The sequence below is a fragment of the Zalophus californianus genome, chromosome 7 (genome assembly GCF_009762305.2).
Source record: "Zalophus californianus isolate mZalCal1 chromosome 7, mZalCal1.pri.v2, whole genome shotgun sequence".
NCBI classification, from domain to species: domain Eukaryota; kingdom Metazoa; phylum Chordata; class Mammalia; order Carnivora; family Otariidae; genus Zalophus; species Zalophus californianus.
The window spans coordinates 113680871-113700925 of NC_045601.1; the positions used below are offsets into that span (position 1 = coordinate 113680871).

General features: G+C 43.7%; 1 protein-coding gene across 8 annotated transcripts in view; it reads right to left on the bottom strand.

The window, feature by feature from the left end:
• Positions 1-19152, bottom strand: part of C7H6orf89 (chromosome 7 C6orf89 homolog) — a 44232-nt gene extending 25080 nt beyond the window's left edge. Inside the window, exons 1-5 of one of the 8 annotated variants that reach the window (XM_027601617.2) lie at positions 18887-19151; positions 6717-6799; positions 6189-6284; positions 1489-1696; positions 542-755 (exon numbers count right to left, since the gene is read on the bottom strand). In XM_027601617.2, the coding sequence (XP_027457418.2) occupies positions 542-755; positions 1489-1696; positions 6189-6284; positions 6717-6730 (532 nt within the window). In that variant the 5' untranslated portion in view covers positions 6731-6799; positions 18887-19151. Of the gene's footprint in view, positions 1-541; positions 756-1488; positions 1697-6188; positions 6285-6716; positions 6800-11728; positions 12583-18886 lie in introns of those variants that run through there. The other 7 variants (XM_027601622.2, XM_027601616.2, XM_027601619.2 and 4 more) reach the window with 7 other exon arrangements.
• Between the last annotated feature and the right edge of the window lie 903 nt (positions 19153-20055).

The following is a 20055-nucleotide window of genomic DNA, read 5'->3' on the forward strand; positions in this document are numbered from 1 at the left end:
TCAACTTACTAGCAAAACTGTATACTTAGGAGCACTAAATAAGCACACTGTGAGACAGAGAGAAAAAACTAAACTAAAAGACCGTGACAAACTGGGACAAAAACCTAGTCCAACAGGCAAGGACTATTAAAGGATCTGGTTAAAAGCAAGCTGGACTCAGATGCTTTCAGGAAATCAAGAGCTATTTATTAAAATGCTTATTATGGATAGGGAGCACAGAGGAGAAAAGGGTAGAATAATACACATTCAGATCCTTGCTAAAAACAAAAACACTCCTCTCTACCATGTGTGCTTTGGTACTGGGAGGGGGTTTGAATATGCCTCCCCCAGAAGTGTTTTTCTGGCAAGTTTCTTAATCTCTCTGAGCCTCAGTTTCTCAATCTGCAAAACAGGGACAATAAAACCCATCAGTCCCCACAGAATTAAATGAGACGAAATAGGGAAAGTGTTTCTCATTATATGTCAATACATGTTATTTCCTCTCCCATCATATACTGTCAAGAGAGCTGTATCTCCGAAGTAGTAAAATGAAGCATTCTACCTGGAAAGGGTCTGTCTTCATCACCCCCATGCAGAGGAACTCCCTTATTTTCTGGCATATACTTCTTGGTAATGGGCAAGGACATCAGCCGGATGTGATGAATGAGTGAGCGCCAGGTGTGAGCTCCAGAAAGCACCGGTTCAGGTGGTAATGGGCTGAAAGGTTGAATCACAAAGTAGGCAGTGAGCAAGATTAATCCCAGGGTTACAAGGACCTACAAGGAAAGACAGGGAAAGGATTAATAATTGTCCCAGCAAACAAAATACTTTAATGCCAAGAAAAAACCCCACCTCTTCTATTATTTCCAATGTGCCTTAGGAACTAATCCATTTTCATAAACAAGCCATTTACATTCACTTCTTTTTTTAAAAATTTTATTTATTTATTTATTATTATTATTATTATTTTTTAAAGATTTTATTTATTTATTTGACAGAGAGAGACAGCTAGAGCAGGAACACAAGCAGGGGGAGTGGGAGAGGGAGAAGCAGGCTCCCCGCTGAGCAGGGAGCCCGACGTGGGACTCGGTCCCAGGACCCTGGGATCATGACCTGAGCCGAAAGCAGACGCTTAACGACTGAGCCACCCAGGCGCCCTATTTTTTTTTTTTTTTACATTCACTTCTGAAAACACTGAAAGTTTGAGAACTATGAGGACTGCAAGGCTCACCAAGCTTCTATCATACGACCTGGGGCTATTAAAAATTATACACAAATACAGTTTAAAATAAACACAAATACAGTTTAACTATAAATATATAGCTTTTCATCTAGGATATTTAACAAAACAGTCAAATTTCCTAGTAACACACAGTAACGAGAGCAAAGGCCAATTTATTCACAGAAAAACTAAGGTTTAGTGGTAGAATCAGGGGCCAGTAGTTTTTGGGGAGCAAGTTGAAAAGTTTATGCTCTGTAAGGTATCTCCACATCAGAACACATTTTTACCTTATACATAGCTATGAGGAGAGGGTACTGGGGTGGCCCCCTCTGAGGTTCATTCTTTTCCAGCAGCTGTCGGATAAATTTTTCAATTGCCTTCTCTGACATGCCACACTGATGGCCCGTTTGTCTCACCAAATCAACAGTCTCTGAAAGTTTGTCATAAATGCTGAACTCACTGGTGGCTAGATCCATGTCTTCCAATACAAAATCCCTGGGAGAAAGAAAATAAATGTAAAAAGGACAGTTTCTTTCAAGTACTTCCTCCTCAAAGCTCCTTCCTTTAGAACAGTGCTTCCTGACCATCTGTTGGGCAGGACCAGCTTTGTGTTTTTCCTAATCCACCGCAGGCCAATGTTTTTGTAAAACAAAATCTATGTCTAGACAATGTCAAGTTAGTGCTACACAGCTTTTAGGTGTTCCTTAATTGTGGGCTGGTAACAAACGGTTTACAGACCCGCACTGGTTCCCAAACACTTTGAGGAGCACTAGTCTAGAGCACAAACAAATCCCTAATGGGACTCTGAAACACTAATACCAAAATGATTTCTGAAACTAATCACAAGAGGTCTGCTACTGGTAATTTACTTAAAAAAAAAGAAACACAATATGGAGTGTTGTTGATGTTATTTCTTTGCATTTACATCAGATACCCCTTTTAGCAACATAAGAGGAGGAACTAATCACTGAAAGCAAGATATACTGTAGGGAACACGCCAATACACTCTGTTATTGGCAGAGCAAGAATTTCAAGCAACACAAAAACCATGGCACTGGGACTCTTCAGACCTTGTAGGCTGCAGTCCTCAAGCTTTTCCGCAAATACGATTTAAGACAATAAAGAGCCTTTTATTTGTATTTTACATACTTAAAAGACCTAAGGATCTTTGATTTCAAAATTCAGTTTTTCTCATAGTTACTTCAAAGCCAAATTGTTTCACAGTGGCCACAGAATAAAGAGTAAAAACTAAAGTAGTGAAGTAGAATAAAAAATGCAGTTAAATTTAAATTTAGAGTTCTTGTGCTACAAAACAGTATTCTCCTTCACTTACAGAAGAAAAAATAGTGCTTGGGATTTATGTTCTCTTCTATTGGTCTTTTTTTCCCTTAAATGTAGAGGTCCTCTTATCTCACATACCTCATCCCCAAAGGGCTTCTAACCCCAAAAAGCACTGACAGGGTACAATTCTATTTTTTCAGTAAGGAGATGCTGCCACCTGTAGAGCAGAGGACAACAGTCCTGGAGCTCAGCAGAGAAAAGCAGGCCCGCAGTGCCACCAGCCAGCGAGCACCTCAGCCTATCTCCCCTTCCAGCAGCGCCTCTGGAGGACTGTTTGGTCCTCTTTATGACTATTAACCCTTTAGTTCACTAGTTTTGAAGTGTGCCTACACACTAGAATCACCTAGAGAGTTTTTAATGAACGCTCATACCAGGGCCTCAACCCAAACCAATTAAATCAGAACCAGACTTCTAATGGTGAATTAATAGGCAGGGAATCTAGACTTTAAGGAATTGGCTGGGGGAGGGGAGAAACCCCCCACACCTAATGAGGCTAAATCCCTTCCCCAAAGTCTTTGCTCTTGCTCAGTGTGTTTTTTATAGGCCATCTAGCCTTTCATTTCAAGGTTCAGATAAAAGGACGGGTAAACTCTATTTAACAATGTGTATTTTCAACCAATGGTGCTGGGACAACTAGATATCCACATGCAAAAGAATGAAGTAGGACCCTTCCTCCTACCATACACAAAAATTAACTCAAAACGGATCAAAGACATAAACTTAAGAACTAAAACTATAAACCCTTAGAAGAAAACAGGGGACAAATCTTCCTGACACTGGATTAGGCAATGGTTTCTTAGATATGGCACCAAAAGCATAAGCAGCAAAAGAAAAACTAAATTGGACTACATTAAAATTTAACAATTTTTGTACTGTAAATGCTACCTTTTAGGAAAGTGAAATGACAACCCACAGAATGGTAGAACATATCTGCAAACCATATATCTGATGAAAGATTGATATTCAGAGTACATAAAGAATTATTATAACCAATAATAAAAAGATGGCCCAATTTTAAAATGGGGAAAGGATGTGAATAGACATTTCTCCAAAGATGATACACAAATGGCCAATAAATTCATGAAAAAATGTTCAACATCATTAGCTATCAGGGAAATACAAATCAAAACCACAACGAGACACCACTTCACAACCACTGGAATGGCTCTAATAAAAAAATAAGATAATAAGGGGGCAAAGATAGTGAGCACCTAGAACCCTTGTACATTGCTGCTGAGAATATAATACGGTGCAGCTGCTTTGGAAAAGTTTGACAGTTTCTCAAGAATTTAAACACAGTTATCATATGATCTAGTAATTCCACTTGTAAGTATGAACCCAAGAGAATGTAAAACGTATTTCCACACAAACTTGTACACAAATATCCAAGCAGCATTATTCATAATAGCTCCAAAATAGAAGCAATCCAAATGTCCATGAACTACTGAATGGATGGATAAAATGTGGTATATCCATACAATGAAATATTATTGGACAATAAAAAGAAGTAAAATATTGATCCATGCTACAACATAGGTGAACCTTGAAAATATTATGCTAAGGAAGAAGACAGTCACAAAAGATCACATAAGACTGCATTAATAAAATGCAAAAAGTCAAGAATAGAGGCAATCTATAGAGACAGGAAGTAGATTAATCAGTGGTTATCCAGGGGAGGGAGAGGAGAAGAATGAAGAGTGGCTGTGAGTAGATACAGGGTTTCTTTCTAGAGTGACAAAAATGTTCTAAACTTAAATTGTAGTGATAGTCACACAACTTTGCAAATATACTAAAAATGCACACTTAATTACACATTTCAAATGGGTAAATTTTATGGTATATAAATTAAAGCTCCATAAAGACGTTTTTAAAATGTATATTTATAGAATTTGAACATACGCCTGTTGTAGCATTTATTATACTACACTGCTATGATCTGGCTAAGTCACTTGGTCTGTTTCCTTATCCAAAAAATAAAAGGACTGAACTAGGAGGTTTGCAAAGTTCCCTCTAGCTCCAAAATTTTAAGAGTAGATGAAGACTTCAGGAGGTAGAAAAACTCAGTTCATTAGAAATTAAAGACTTGTATGTATTCCTCTATTACCACTTCCTGTTATGCCATCCTATATGCCAGGCACTGTGCTAAGTACTCTAGAAACGTTATCTTAGTAAATCATCACAGCAATCCCAGAAAGTAGGTGTGACTTTTTTTATTAAGTTTTTAATTTTAATTCCAGTATAGTTAACATACAGTGTTCTACCAGTTTCAGGTGTACAATATAATGATTCAACAATTGTATACATTACTCAGTGCTCATCATGGTTAAGTGTACTCTTAAGCCCCTTCACCTATTTCCCCCATCCCCCCACCAACCTCCCCTCTGGCAACCATCAGTTTGTTCTCTATAGCCAAGAGTCTGTTTCTTGGTTTGTCTCTCTTTGCTTTCGTTTTGCCAAAAGGTAGGTGTGATTAATCCCATTTCACAGATATTGAAATTAAGGCTCAGAAAGTTTCCATAACTTGCTGGGATGTGAAGTCAAGTGTGCCTGACTTCAGGATTGATGCTTTTAACCTTTATGCATGCTGCCTCCCTTACCAAGTATTTTCCTATTCTGAGCTGGCAGTGCGGAAACCACACCACCATGTCCCTCAATTATCACAACTTAGTGGCTGAGAACTGGAAAAGTGATCAACTACAATGATTCCTGGAAAAAGAATAAAGCAGTAACTTATTACAATATTTTTCACATCGTGATTTTGTGAATAGTGATTCCAGAGATAGCATTTTTCTGTTGAAATTAACAGACATTCTATAAGCAAGCAAGGATAATGTTCAAACTACAATTACCCAACAATATCCAGTCAAAATCCATTAAAATTCAGTAAAGGACCAGAAAAGAGAGCAGTCAGAATTCTAGAAAAAATTCCAGTAAAAAATTTGAAACTGTTGGAAGGTGGGGCACATGTAGGTATCCCTCAGGCAGCAGATAACATCACATTATTGTGAACTGTGAAGGGAACAAAAGTGCAAGTGAGGAGAACTACCTACCATCGTAAACCTCTGCCTACTTTTAATACACATAAACATCTCATCAAACCCCCAGTTTGTACTGCAAAAACAAGAGGGTTTTTTTTTTATAATTCAAGTATACAATGGTATTATGATACTGAATATATTTCTGCAAACTGTACACCCTTCTTGAGATTCTGGCACATTTCCCAAATCACTGGAAGGGTCATTATTAATAATTACATAAAGTTTCTAAGAGCATATAGGAATCTTTATAATAAGTCCTCCTTTTGGCTTTGGTTAGACCAGTGGTCCTCAACTGGGGGTGATTCAGGACAGGGGACATTTGGAAAGTCTGGAGACATTTTTGATGGTCACACTGGAGGGGTATGGCATCTAGTAGATATGATGTTAATAAACCACACAAAAAATATCCCTTTGGGTTGGGATTTCATACTAGCAAAGCAGCTCCCTTGCTGTGATCTGAAAGTCAGCCCTCAACACAAGGATTTATATTAAAAAAAAAAAAAATCTTGTCCCTTAAAAAAAAAAAAATCAAACACAAAGTCACGACTAAGCATCAAGCACAAGGGGACTGAGTGAAATCAGCTGAGCCTTGATGGCAATTCCTTTACCTCCAGAAAGAAAGAAGATCCAACTCTGGCAGGAATGAGCTTTGCCACAGAGGGAAGTTCCAAAGAGTGAGCTTGACTTCTAACAGTGGCTTATACCTGCGAGGGCACAGGCAAGGTCACTAGCAGAATTATGAAAATCAAGGTATCACGCACCACCCTGGACATAATGAATTGCTAGAACCTCTGGGAGTGGGATCCAGGTGCAGAAGTATTCAAACTTTTCCCTGTTGAGTAAAGGCACACCCCCAATTAGGAGACACTGCTCTAGAATAGCAGTTCTCAAGTAGGAATGAGTTTGCTCCCCAGGAGACGTTTGGCAATGTCTGGAGTCATTTTAGATTGTCACAACTGGAGGGGCACCACTAGCATCTAGTGGGTAAAGACTAAACATCCTACAAGGACAGCCCCCCCCCCCAAAACAAAGAACTGTCCCACTCAAACTGCTAAGAGTGCTAAGGTTAAGAAATTCTGCTTTCAAGGGAGGCTGGGGTGGAGGTGAGGGGGGAGGTAAGCCAGGAGGCTGTTCACTTCTGAAGGAGCATCTCAGGAATAGAAGGAAGCCACTGACAGCTCCGATGAGATGTTCTCCACAATTCCTTCTGGGTCTCAGTCTAGGAAAAAAACAGGACAGAGGCATAGTTGATCGAATGACTCTGATACAACTGATCAACAAAAATGTTGAAAGCAGAAAACAGGTTAAGAGGTCACACTGAATGTAAACTTCTGCTTTGCCCTGTCTGATACAGAATTCTTTCATGGTTATAAATATGTCCTAAACACTGATTTGACATCACCCTGGAGGTTCTCAGTTTTCCAAACTAAACAGCTGTGCCAAGTTAGGCAACTCTGAGATGCCATATTGATGCATCTAGCTAAAACATGAAAGGGGAAGCCCTAATCCTCAAAAGTGGGGACAATATCCCGAGTAATATCAAATTTTCTTTTTCTGGTACTAGGTTCTTTAGTATTATGCTAGCTATGCAGTATGATAATCCATTCCTTAGTGTTATGAACAAATTCCATTCTATTTTATCCAGTGATTCCCATTAACTGAAGATGTTCTACTAAAATGAAAAAAACGCAGCCTTTGGGTTGTAATAAAAATCGCTAAGAAAAAATAAACATATTTAAAGGAAAAATAGTTGATGAACATTAAAACAATAGGACTTAAAAGAGCAGGAATTTAAAAATGTAGAAGTGCTCAAAATTTACAGCCAAGGGAATTCTACTTTTTTGTAGTTTTAGCATCACTTGACTAAGTCCTCTTTCTGGACATCTTTGTCCATTGAAACTTGGTGAGTCTGATACTTTCTTCGCTCACTGAAAATATGCCTCTTCCACTTTTTCCAACCGCTTATTTTGAAAAATTTCAAGCCTCCAGACAAACGGAACTACTACAATAAACACTTGTATATCCTTCCCTTAGATTGATTGTTAACGTTTGGCCAAATTTGCTTTACCTGTCTCCTCTCTGCTTTTGCCAGAACCATTTAAAAATCAGTTGTGACACATCATGAAATCACTTCTAAATATTTCAGCATGCATCTCCTCAGAATAAGGACACTGCTCTACTTAATCATAAGCAAAATTATCATACCTACTAAAATAACTCGCTAAGATTACCTAATATCCACTCCATAGTCAAATTTCTGTTAAAAAAACGCCCTATAGTTTTTTAGAAACGCAGGATCCAATCAATAGTCACACATCACAACTAGCTGTCAATTCTCTTTGGTCTATTTAAATCTAGAACAGATCCTGGCGGGTTTTTTTTTTTTTTTTGTCCTTTATGGTATTAACATATTTGAAGCAGTAACCCCCACATTTTAAAACTTATTTTTACCTGGTCTTATCCTCACCTTTTCTAGTTTCTACCATTAAAACAACAACAAACCCTTCCTCCCTAGAATTCCAGTGCTCATGTTCACCCTCCCTTCATAGCCAAGCTCCTTAAAAAAAAAAAAAAAAAAAAAAAAGGCATCACTTCACCTTTTTTCTCAGGTCTCCATTTGTTTATTAACCTCTTGAAATTGTATTTCTGCCCCGCTCACACCGATATTGCTCTCACTCAGGCCACCAATAGCTCTCTACATGCCAAGTCCAAAGGATGTTTTCTCAACTATCACCTTACCTGACCTCTCCGCAAAAGCTGCTGTTGCTATTCATTTTCTCCCTCAAGTGCTCTCAAACCTTGGCATAATTCTCTTTTCTCAGAGACTATACCCCTGAATGTCAGTATTCATCACATTTGTCCTTGATCTTCTCATTCCCTCCGTGGCTTTAACCACCATCTATTAGTGATTCCCAAATCTCTTCTCCAGTCTACAACTTTCCAGAACTCCAAACCCATCCATCTATCTATCTACCAGACACCCCGGCCAGAATTTCTTACTGTCCCTTATATGTAATGTGTCCATAACTGACGATTTTCCCCCTGCAACCCATTTCTCCTACCATATTCTGCTTTGTAATTACTGGAAACACCAGGTCTCCAAATTAAAAACCTCTCTTCCTTCTTCCTCAAACACACCAATGAACCAATCACTAAATCCTCAGTTCCACCCCCTGTATAGTTCCCACATTCATCATCTCCTCTTTAGCTCTACATAATGGCAGTTAAGGCCCTCAACATCTCTCCCATGGACCATCACAAAGATATAATTAATCTCTATACTTCCAGTCCTCCTTCTCCTCTCCAATCCATCCTCTACTCTCTCCACAAATTTTTCTGAAACACAAATTGGTTCACGTTGCTCATCTCTTTAAAGCAACTTCTTTGAGGGGCTCCTAGGTGGCACAGTTGGTTAAGTGTCCGACTCTTGATTTTGCCTTAGGTCATTTCCTCAGGGTTGTGAGATCAAGACCTGCGGCCTAGTGTGGAGTCTGCTTAAGATTCTCTCTCTCCCTCTCAAATAAATAAACATATAAATAAATAAAATAAAGCAACTTCCTTGAATCTCCATGCCCTGCTGTGGAACAAGGTAGAGGGTTAAGTGGGTTAAGAAGGCAACGGAGTCGGAAAAAGCTGGACAATTATTTGATCTTCCATCTACTATGTAGCCATGAGATACTACTTAATCTAAGCCGCAGAGTTTTCATTATTTTATAAAATGGGGATGATTGTGTCTTTCTAACACTGTTGTTCAGGGATTACAAGATGATGAATGTAAAACATGTGTCCCGGTACCCAAATTTAATACTTAATAATTGTTATAAGATGAAGTCCAAATTACTTATTAGCATGGCCCTTTATGACCTGGTCACTGCTTACCTGTTCAGTCTCATCTCCCATTCCTTCCTCACATGCTTCACTGACATACCATTTCATATCTTTTTGCTTTTGTACAAATAATTTCCTCTGCCTACAAAGTCTAGCTCCCATGCTTTTCAAATGAGTGAACTCCTTATTCCAGCCTTGATGTTTGTCCTTTGAACCTTAAACACAACTCGATCACTCTGTATTATACTATACCTATTGCCATGTCGCCTCACACTAAATTGTTTCTTGTGTTAAAAAGAAAATCACAGGCCCCAAATGGTGTCCCTTAGGTTAAGTCAGTAAACGAAGACTTAACACCTAACCTAACTACAGTTTCAAATCCCTTAGAACTTTAACCAGTCAACATGGAATTTCTGGTCAGCGCCAGAAAATTTACTGATAGAACTCATCCCATTCCCCTTAGGAGAGTGACCTTGCCTAATTAAAAAAAAAAAAAAGCCTTTGTTCTACTCTCTCTACCTTTTTTTTTTAAGATTTTAATTTATTTGTTATTTTTTTTTTAGGTTTATTTATTTATTTGACAGAGAGAGGACAAGCAGGGGGAGCGGGAGCAGGCTCCCCGTGAAGCATGGGGCCTGATGCGGGGCTTGATCCCAGGACCCTGGGATCATGACCTGAGCAGAAGGCAGCCGCTTAAATGACTGAGACACCCAGGTGCTCCCTATTTATTTTTGGAGGAGGGGAGAGCGGGAGAAGGAGAATCTCAAGCAGACTCCCTGCTGAGTGTAGAACCCAACGCAGGGATCAATCTCACAACCCTGAGATCATGACCTGAGCCAAAATCAAGAGTTGGACACTTACCCGGTTAAGGCACCCAGGCGCCCCTCTCTCTACCTTTAAAAACCTTTCCTTTTCTGTAGCCCTTAGGAGCTCCCCTCTACTTGCTAGACTGGGAATGCTGCCTAATGAATGAATTGATTAATAAAGCCAATTATATCTTTAAAATTTACTCATTTGAATTTTTGTTACTTAACACTTGAAACCAAAGATAAATGGAGAAAATAACAGAAGAAACTAAAAACAGGCATGGAAATTCACCTCAGGGACATGGAACCTGATCAATGTCTACTAAGCAAATTTATAGAAAGGACCTAAAGTGATCATTCTTTTCCCAAACTAATTTACCTAACGCTTTATTCATTTTAACTTTTATTCTTACTCTTAAAAATATATCAACCTAAGAAGGATTTAGATGAGCAGATTAGGAACCTCCCATTTAGACAATCTGTGGTGGTGTAGGGCAGCTATAGAGGAACAGGGATTCAAACTGGGTCTTGAAAGTTGTTTTGGTCCAAAGCAGAAAGGCCTAACTGGGCAAACAGGATTACTCTTTGGTATGCAAGTTGGACTATGTGAACGTCAGTCAAACCTTCAATGTAGCAAAGTTGCATTTGGGTTGTTCTTTAGAAAAGAAATTGTGATAAACTCAAATATACACTTTTATTAAGGGAGAAATGCCCATAGAGGATTCCACCATGGGAAAACCAAATGGCAACCAGAAAAAGTCAGAATAATAAGTATCTGGGAGTAGTTTCTACTATAAAGTGATGACTGAATATTTTAAATGTACTCGTGAATACCAAGGCTATGCAGGCTCTTAAACAGGAAAAGGTGTTAAAAAATAAATAAATAAATACAATAAAAATTAAAAAAATAAAAATAAAAAAAACAGGAAAAGGTGTGACAGCAGGATTAATGGTCTTAAGACACTATGGAACACAAGGCAGGCGATTTTTGTACTAGAAAGTGATTACGAACAAGTTCATCGGGTCAATAAACCAAGTCATCAACTTTCTGAAATCTTAGATGCTACGGTTATCACATACCAAGTCCACACTTAAAAAAAAAAATTCTTGACAATTATTAGAAAGAGATGTTGGCGGGAGCGGGTAAATCTACTCCCAATATACAAAAAAAATTAGAAATCCGTCAAAAGGGCAGTGAAATCTAGACTTCGCTGACGCCAATCGTGTTGTGGACACTGCCGTGACGCCTGCGAAACAGGTTCAAGCAGGGTCAACCTCGCTTTGCTCGGCCCCACGGAGCCAAGGAAAGAAAAGAGGTCTTAAGGGAGTCGATCCTGGCGGGGGGGCGAAGGGGGAAGTTGCCGGGGATACAGCCTGCGAAACACCTGAGGCTCAGGAAAAGCGTTTGCGCAGGGGCAAGGGGCTGCTCGAGGATGTCACAGACGGGCGCGGCGGCGGTGAGGCTGTCGCAGCGCGGCCTCCCCCCCTCCCGGCCTCGGGCCCCAGTCACTCACATGCGGGGCCCGCGCCCTCTCGGGCTCCTCCCGCCTCGGGGACAACAGCCGCCGGGCAAGGAGAGTAAGCCGACAACTTCCTGCTTCCGGGCGCGCAACCCGGAAGCAACTCCCACGCCACAGGAGAGGCCGCGCGCCCTAGGGTAGCTCCTTCTTCACGCCCCGCGCTTCCGTCAGAAACAGAACCCGCGACGTTGCCGCGCGCGCAGGCGTGCGAGCAACTCCCGCGAGATCTGGAGAGCACGGGTTCTTGCTCCCCCTGGCGTCAGGTTCTTCCTGTTCGGTCCAGTTCAGTCCATGCCAGGGTCTGTCCTCTGGCTACGCTTAAGGCGGGCTTCGCAGCTGGGCTGATCCATTCAACAAGCTTTTACTGAGCCCCCTACTACGTGGCGGGCGGCGTGTTAGGCATTAAGGGATGGGAGGGGAAGGGCTAGGTAATGGAGGGCTTGCCCTTAAAACCTCTGGGGGCTCGTCTAAAAGAAAGACAAGCAAGCGTTTTGGTTTCCCGGCTAGCGGACCAAGGGTAGTTGGTACAGAACAAACGTCATTGTAATGCATTTGCATTGCGGTTTCACCACACCCCCTTCCCCCTTTCCCCCCCCCACCCCCCCCACCCCGTGGGAGAAAGTGGCCTTGACAGTGCCGGTAGGAACCATGTAGGGGCAAAAGTTCTCCCTCCACACGGGTAGGAGTCTCCAAACGGTCCGATGCAACCTCCATTAAAGACCACCTCCTCCATGGCTCTAGGCCCCACTTACATAGAAGGGGAAAATTCCCTACAGCCTTGGGGTAGTCGTCAATCCCCCTCCCCTCCATCTTGACAAGTGTACTGTTCTTTAATAAAATGCTTTGTGCTTGGTACATTCCTTCTGTCTTTATTCGAGAGCGGATCCTCATAAAAATCTTTTGAGGGGAATCCAAGAACCAAGACTTCCATTGACACAACGCAAGCTTCCACCGGTAACATCTCTTGGTGCCGTGACTCCGACCGCACAAGGTAAGATCCGATCGCACAATGTCCTCACCCCGCTGGGGCTAGAGGACCCATGTCTGATTTATTTTCTCGGATGTCAGCTCCCACTCTCTTTGCAATTTGGTTACTACTGGCTGCATTTCTTCCTTTCCTAAACCTCTTCTCCCATCACTCACAAAGTGTGTGCCCCTCAAAACCCGAGGACGTGCTGTCCGATCTGCTGGTTCCGTCCATCCTCATACTCATTCAACCTCCTGGATGATCCATCTAACCAGGAGTTCTACCTTTTCTGTTGCCTCCTATCAGACCTCCTCACGTGCCCCCCTCCCCTTCTCTTTCTGGAAAGATGGTCTCAATGGGCCTCTGAAACTTAAATCCAAGGTGGGTGCATGATAATCATGGTATCGTGTGGGAGTTTATTTCCAGTTGGGCAAAGGCAAATCTTTGTGCCTATTCCAACTCCTCAAATTAATACTTCTGAGAGGGCCTGGGATGAAATCTGGAAATGGAACTACATAGATGTTGAGGGCCAGGGCACACATCTTGGCACTCGGGGACTCATTAAGGACCATAAAATATACCAATGTCCTCCCTCATGGGCACCTCAATTGCGAGGAGGCAGGTAAAGAAAGGACAGGCTGTAGTAATATTAATTAAGGCTGTGGGCCTCTTCTGGGGGGACACCCTCAGGGTTGTTCTTCAAAGCAGGGAGGAAGGCCGTCTCCCTTCTGGATACACAACATTCCAGTGGGGACACTCTTGCAATATTGTGTCTACTCCTCCTTGCTATCCACTGGTTATCAGATGCACCCCAGGATGCATCCTCGCTAACTGGAATGTTTGACCCCCAAACTTTAAAGAGGAAATGGTTCATCTTTTCTGCATACAGCATGGCCCCAATATATAAACTAAGAGATGGGGCAACAGGGCCCCACAACAGGACATTAGATTATAACACCATCTTACCGGGGCGCCTGGGTGGCTCAGTCAGTTAAGCGGCTGCCTTCGACTCAGGTCATGATTCCAGGGTCCTGGGATCGAGCCCCACATCGGGCTCCCTGCTCAGTGGGGAGTCTGCTTCTCCCTCTCCCTCTGCCCCTCTCCCCTGATCATGCTCTCTCTCTCAAAAAAAAAAAAAAAAATCTTTATAATACCATTTTACAGCTAGACCTCTTTTGTAGAGACTAGGGACAGAGGTCTCAGATCCCTTAGGTCCAGGTCTTCATGTTCCTCAAACAAACCCCAGGCTTTTCAAAACCTGCAAAATTGAGCTGTCCACTTTAGCTCTCCTCACAGATCCAAGCCTTAAGCCCCCTCCCCCACCACCAGAGGAGGCTTCCCCAAGCCCCACTGCCCCACCAAACACTACCATAGTCCAGAACAATGATCCAGTATCCCCATATCTGGAACCACCAACACCCTCAAGCCCTAACAAGCCCCTTCCAATTCTGTGTCCCCTCTAGGAAATGGATGGTCCAACTGGAACCACCATGTGGGTCCATACTCCATTCTCTATGAGTGATCTCCATCAAGTCCAAAAGGACTTGGGAGATTTTTCTGAGGACCCTGACATTTACATATCAGTTAGTTTGGCACTTTTTTTTTTTTTAAGATCTTATTTATTTATTTGACAGAGAGAGACACAGCAAGAGAGGGAACACAAGCAGGGGGAGTAGGAGAGGGAGAGGCAGGCTTCCCGCCAAGCAGGGAGCCCGATGCGGGGCTCGATCCCAGGACCCTGGGATCATGACCTAAGCCGAAGGCAGGTGCTTAACAGCTGAGCCACCCAGGCGCCCCGGCACTAACTTTTGATTTGTCCTCAAGGACACAGTGGTCATTCTCAATCAGACTCTCTCCAAGGCAGACTGAGATGGAACTGGGGAGCCCACCATCCAATTTGGGGATAAACTTCATAGTTCCAGTGTGAGGTATCTAGTAGATAACATGGCAATCCCAATCACAGATCCTCATTGGAACTATGAGATTCTACAAGGACAATGGTCCCAAGACCATCTTACAATCTGTCTAACAAATGGAATGAAAAGATGCCAGTCAAAGCCAATTAATTATAACAAGCTGGCTCTCATAAACCAGGGAAAGGAAGAAAACCCTGCAGCCTTTATGGAAAGACCAAGATAGACTTTAACTAAACATACCAACCTTGATCTCAGATCAGATATCTTATAGTTCTTAATGGCTGACTCATCACTCAGACCACCCCAGATATTAGGAGGAAATGCCAAAAGTTTCCCTAGGGTCAGACACCCCAAGCTCTGAACTCCTTAAGGTGGTCAATTTGGTGTTCTATGGCCAGGGCCAGGAGGGAAAAAAAGGGAAAAAGGAAAAACATAAGGATCAGAGACAGGCTCAACTCCTGATGGCCTTGCAATACCAGTCATCACCGCAGGGTCGCTCCCTCAAAAGGGAGACACCAAAAGGAGCCTACTACCGTTGCAAAAAGGAGGGACACTGGAGAGATGAATGTCCTTAAGGCCATAATATGATCCGGGCTCAATGTCCTCAAATGGGACATTGGAGGAGAGACTGCCCCTCTAGTCAGAGAACCAGAGGTTCAGAATCCCTTCTAGCTGTTACCACCACAGGCTGAGGAGTCCTAGGGCACCAATAGGCTCCCCACTCACTGTTTCCAACATTGCAATGGGGCCCAGGGTGACCCTTGACATGGCAAGTAGGACAATGAATTTTCTTTTGGACACGGGAACCACCTACTCTGTCTTAACCTCTTTAGCGGGTAAGCTTTCCTTCAACTCCTATCTGGTTATGGGAATGAATTCCCTACCGACCAAGCTAAAATTCATCTATCTGTTCTTGGGACAGGACTTACTTAGTGCCTTTGAGAGGCACTATGGGAAAAACAGATCCTACCAAAGCCCCACCACTCAAACCCAACTTCCTCAGTCCAACCAGGAGATGAGGTCCTAATTAAAACCTGGAGAGATGGATTTCCTGGATCCCAACTAACTCCTTTATGGACGAGACCCTATACTGTTCTTTTATTCAGCCCTACCCTACAGTCATCAAGGTCCCAGAAATTGCCATATGGATCCATCTCTCCCGAGCCAAGCCTGCTGTGACCTCTAACGAAGAAAACAACCCCGCTACCTTGGAGTATGCTCTTCAAAAAGGGGCCATCTCAGATAAATCCTAAAATTCTCTATTCTGTTATGTCCAGTACCTTGGTGTGGTCAACATTCCTCCAGGGGGACTTCTAGGACTACACCCTTAAAGAAATCAATGGGTACGTCTTTGACCACAACTCACTTCTTCTGCCTGATAACCCCCCTCACACTGCCCTGGACCACACAAGAATGCAACTCTAACCCCTTAGCCCCATCACTTACACTGCTCAACACAATCTCAACAACACTAATTCCTCTTGCTAGATATTTGTGGGACCCCACTTAGCCACTCTAACTCCTGTACCTGCTTCATTGTGGGCCACCACCAACTGCCCCACTAGTTTCACCTATACCTGTCTTTGGACACCAACATGGACCTTGCAGCCCCATGTAAGTGCAAGAAGCTTCCAAAGAAAGGTCATGGAACATAGCACAAAAATCCTAAATGCTCAGGGGCCCCTCCCCAAACCTGCTGTTTTGGGACTGTTATATACTCAACTTAAACTCTTTAATATGACCTTCCCAATCTGTGTTAGTGCTAGCCCATCATCTGGAACTCCAGGGGTTCTATTCCCTTGTCTCAATGCCTTGATTGTTTCAACCTAACTTCAGCAGGTGAGTCATTCTTTTGGGAAAGTGTTTCTGATCACTATTTTAACACCATTAAAATACCCCACCAGAGCCATCCATCAGCCCAAATAACCTCCTTCTTCTTCAACACATCTTACCAACAGCCCTATCTCTCATTGGAAAAACTCCCAGAATGTATTCTGGAATCCTCACTGAAATCTCCTCTTTTCTGAACAGCCCAACACAACTGTACAACATCCAGTCATGACCCCCTTGCCTGCCTCCATATTGGCTTTGGTCCCCTTTAGGGTCACTACTGGCCCTGGGGGAACTCCCTCCAAAAAAGTCCCTTTATTTTCTATCTTTTTTTTTCTTCTAAAGATTTATTTACTTGAGGGGTGGTGGAAGCAGAGGGAGAGAGAATCCCAAGCAGACTCAGCTGAGCATGGAGCCCAATGAATGGCTCCATCTACAGCCCTGAGATCACGACCTGAGCCAAAACCAACAGTCCAACACACAATCAGCTGCACCTCCCAGGTGCCCTATTTTCTATCCTAACCAAGGCTCACCTGCATCCTCAGAAGGGACTCTATTTGTGGAACTCAAGCATACCTAGCCCTTCCAAATGGATGGAAGGGCACCTGTTCTTTGGCCTGGTTAGCTCCAGATATATCCCTCATAGGAGGTACTCAAAGAGTTTCCTACTCTATTGTAACTGAAACATCCATATCCAAGCGGGAGGTCCTAACACTCCTCTCACTAGGGGCCCTCCTCGGAGCAGCCTCAGGATCGCCAAAAGGATCACTGGGACTGTCCTTTCTTCCCAACTCTCTCAAGAATTAGGCAAATCCATTTAAGAAAGTATGCAAGTCTTGGCAACCTTAGGCCACCAACTCAACTCACTCTCGGGGTAGTCCTCCAAAATCAAAGGGTATTAAATATCCTTGCTTCTGCCCAACGGGGTACCTGTGCATTAGTTTAAGAATAATGTTATTTTTATGTCAGTCAGGGTTTATTCAAGAAGTATCAAAAGACTTCACATCTCCTCAGGCACAACCACCACCTCCTATCCTGGGGTCTCATGTTATGAATATTTCCCTTCTTCATGGGACCTCTTCCTTTGAGTGATCCTTCTTTTGTTTTTTGGACAAGATCTTCTTCACCTTATGACAAAGTTCCATCTCCTCTCGTGTTAGACAGGTTAACTTCAGCTCTTACTGAAACAAGGTTATCAGCCCCTACCAAGTGAACATGAAAACTACCATAGCCCCTGGACCAAAGTAGTCAAGCCTTCTGAGACTAGGACACAAGTCCCACTTCACCTTAACCTCATACCACCTCCTGATGGCCCAACAAATAGCAAAGACTGGGACTCTAATGAAAACACTGCCCCTGTTCAGCAGTAAGCAGCTACAGAAGCCTGACTTCCACCCTCCACCTAAAAGAGTTCGAAGTCCCAAGTCTTTGAAGGGGGAATGATAGAGTAGGCTGTTAGATTTGAGCTGGAGACAAGGGCAGCCATAAAGAGGTTACATTTAGAAACTTGAGGACAAACATCCCAGTTTTGTGGTTTCCAACTTTCCAGGACTATAAGACCAAGAGCAGCAGTTGCGGAGCTTGTGCTCTCCTCTTCAACTTCTGCCCCAGGGTAACCCCCGACGTCTTATATTACATTTGCACTGAGATTTGCAGCCGCCTCCCCCCCCACCGCCGCCCGCCAGTGAGGGAAGGCGGCCAAGAACCTTCCAGCAGGAACCTTGTAGAGCAAAAGTTCTCCCTCCCCACCGGTAGGAAGAGTCTCCCAAATTATCAGAGGCAGCCTCCATAAAAGACTACCTTGCCCAGGACTCATGACCCTACTTACTTAAAAGGGAAAAACTCTGGTAGCCTCAGGGCAGTCGCCAACCCCAGACTTGCCCACTCCCATCTTGAGTGTACTGTCCTTTAATAAACTGCGTTATGCTTGCTACCTTCCTTCTCACTGTCTTTATTCCATTGCGGATCCTCATGTAAATCTTTCGTGGGGAATGCAAGAACCGACACTTCCATTGACACAAGGCAAGCTTCTACCGGTAACAATTAGAAAAACATGTTTTGAAGAGGAGCGGGGAATCTCTCAATATACAAAAAAAATTAGAAATCCGTCAAAAGGGCAGTGAAATCTAGACTTCGCTGGCGCCAATCGTGTTGTGGACACTGCCGTGACGCCTGCGAAACAGGTTCAAGCAAGGTCAACCTCGCTTTGCTCGGCCCCACGGAGCCAAGGAAAGAAAAGAGGTCTTAAGGGAGTCGATCCTGGCGGGGTGGCGAGGGGGGAAGTTGCCGGGGGTACAGTCTGCGAAACACCTGAGGCTCAGGAAAAGGGTTTGCGCAGGGGCAAGGGGCTGCTCGAGGATGTCACAGACGGGCGCGGCGGCGGTGAGGCTGTCGCAGCGCGGCCTCCCCCCCTCCCGGCCTCGGGCCCCAGTCACTCACATGCGGGGCCCGCGCCCTCTCGGGCTCCTCCCGCCTCGGGGACAGCAGCCGCCGGGCAAGGAGGGTAAGCCGACAACTTCCTGCTTCCGGGCGCGCAACCCGGAAGCAACTCCCACGCCACAGGAGAGGCCGCGCGCCCTAGGGTAGCTCCTTCTTCACGCCCCGCGCTTCCGTCAGAAACAGAACCCACGACGCTGCCGCGCGCGGAGGCGCGCGAGCAACTCCCGCGAGATCTGGAGAGCACGGGTTCTTGCTCCCCCTGGCGTCAGGTTCTTCCTGTTCGGTCCAGTTCAGTTCATGCCAGGGTCTGTCCTCTGGCTATGCTTAAGGCGGGCTTCACAGCTGGGCTGATCCTTTCAACAAGCTTTTATTGAGCCCCCTACTACGTGGCGGGCGGCGTGTTAGGCATTAAGGGATGGGAGGGGAAGGGCTAGGTAATGGAGGGCCTGCCCTTAAAGCCTCTGGGGGCTCGTCTAAAAGAAAAACAATCACTCAAATGAACACACAGCTCACTCATGAATATTTATTGAAGCTTACTCTGCCAGACATTACCAAGCCCTTTATACTCGTGAAACCAATTCAACAACACTATCATATAAATAGTTCCTATACGGGCCAAGGGCAGGCCACCCCACGATGGGGCACTTTGGCATGAGGCTTATCTTGAACTAAAAGCCATCAAAACCCAGCAGTTTTAGGAAAAGCTCTCTACCTCCCCCTCAACTGCCTACCTGTACCAGGAAGAGAGCTATTAACACAGATTCCTCTTTACCTAAGAAACTTTCAGGGCAACTTTTGTTTTTCAAACATCTCACCTTCCTGCTAATAGAAGGGAGCCTTTCTCTTCTTTGTATCCCCAGACCCTTGCTCCTATCCTCAGCTCAGGTTGTTTCATATAAGCCTCATGTTGGCTATGTTTGGAAGTGTGTGTGTGTGTGTGTGTGTGTGTGTGTGTGTGTGTGTGTGTGTGTGTGTGTGTGTGTGTGTGTGTGTGTGTGTGTGTGTGTGTGTGTGTGTGTGTGTGTGTGTGTGTGTGTGTGTGTGTGTATTCCCTGCATATACGAAACTAAATTTGATTTTCTCCTGTTAATCTGTTGCAGGTGAATTTGATTCTTTGTCCAGCTGGAAGAATCTTGAAGTGCAGAAGAAATTCTTCCTCCTTGATGCCC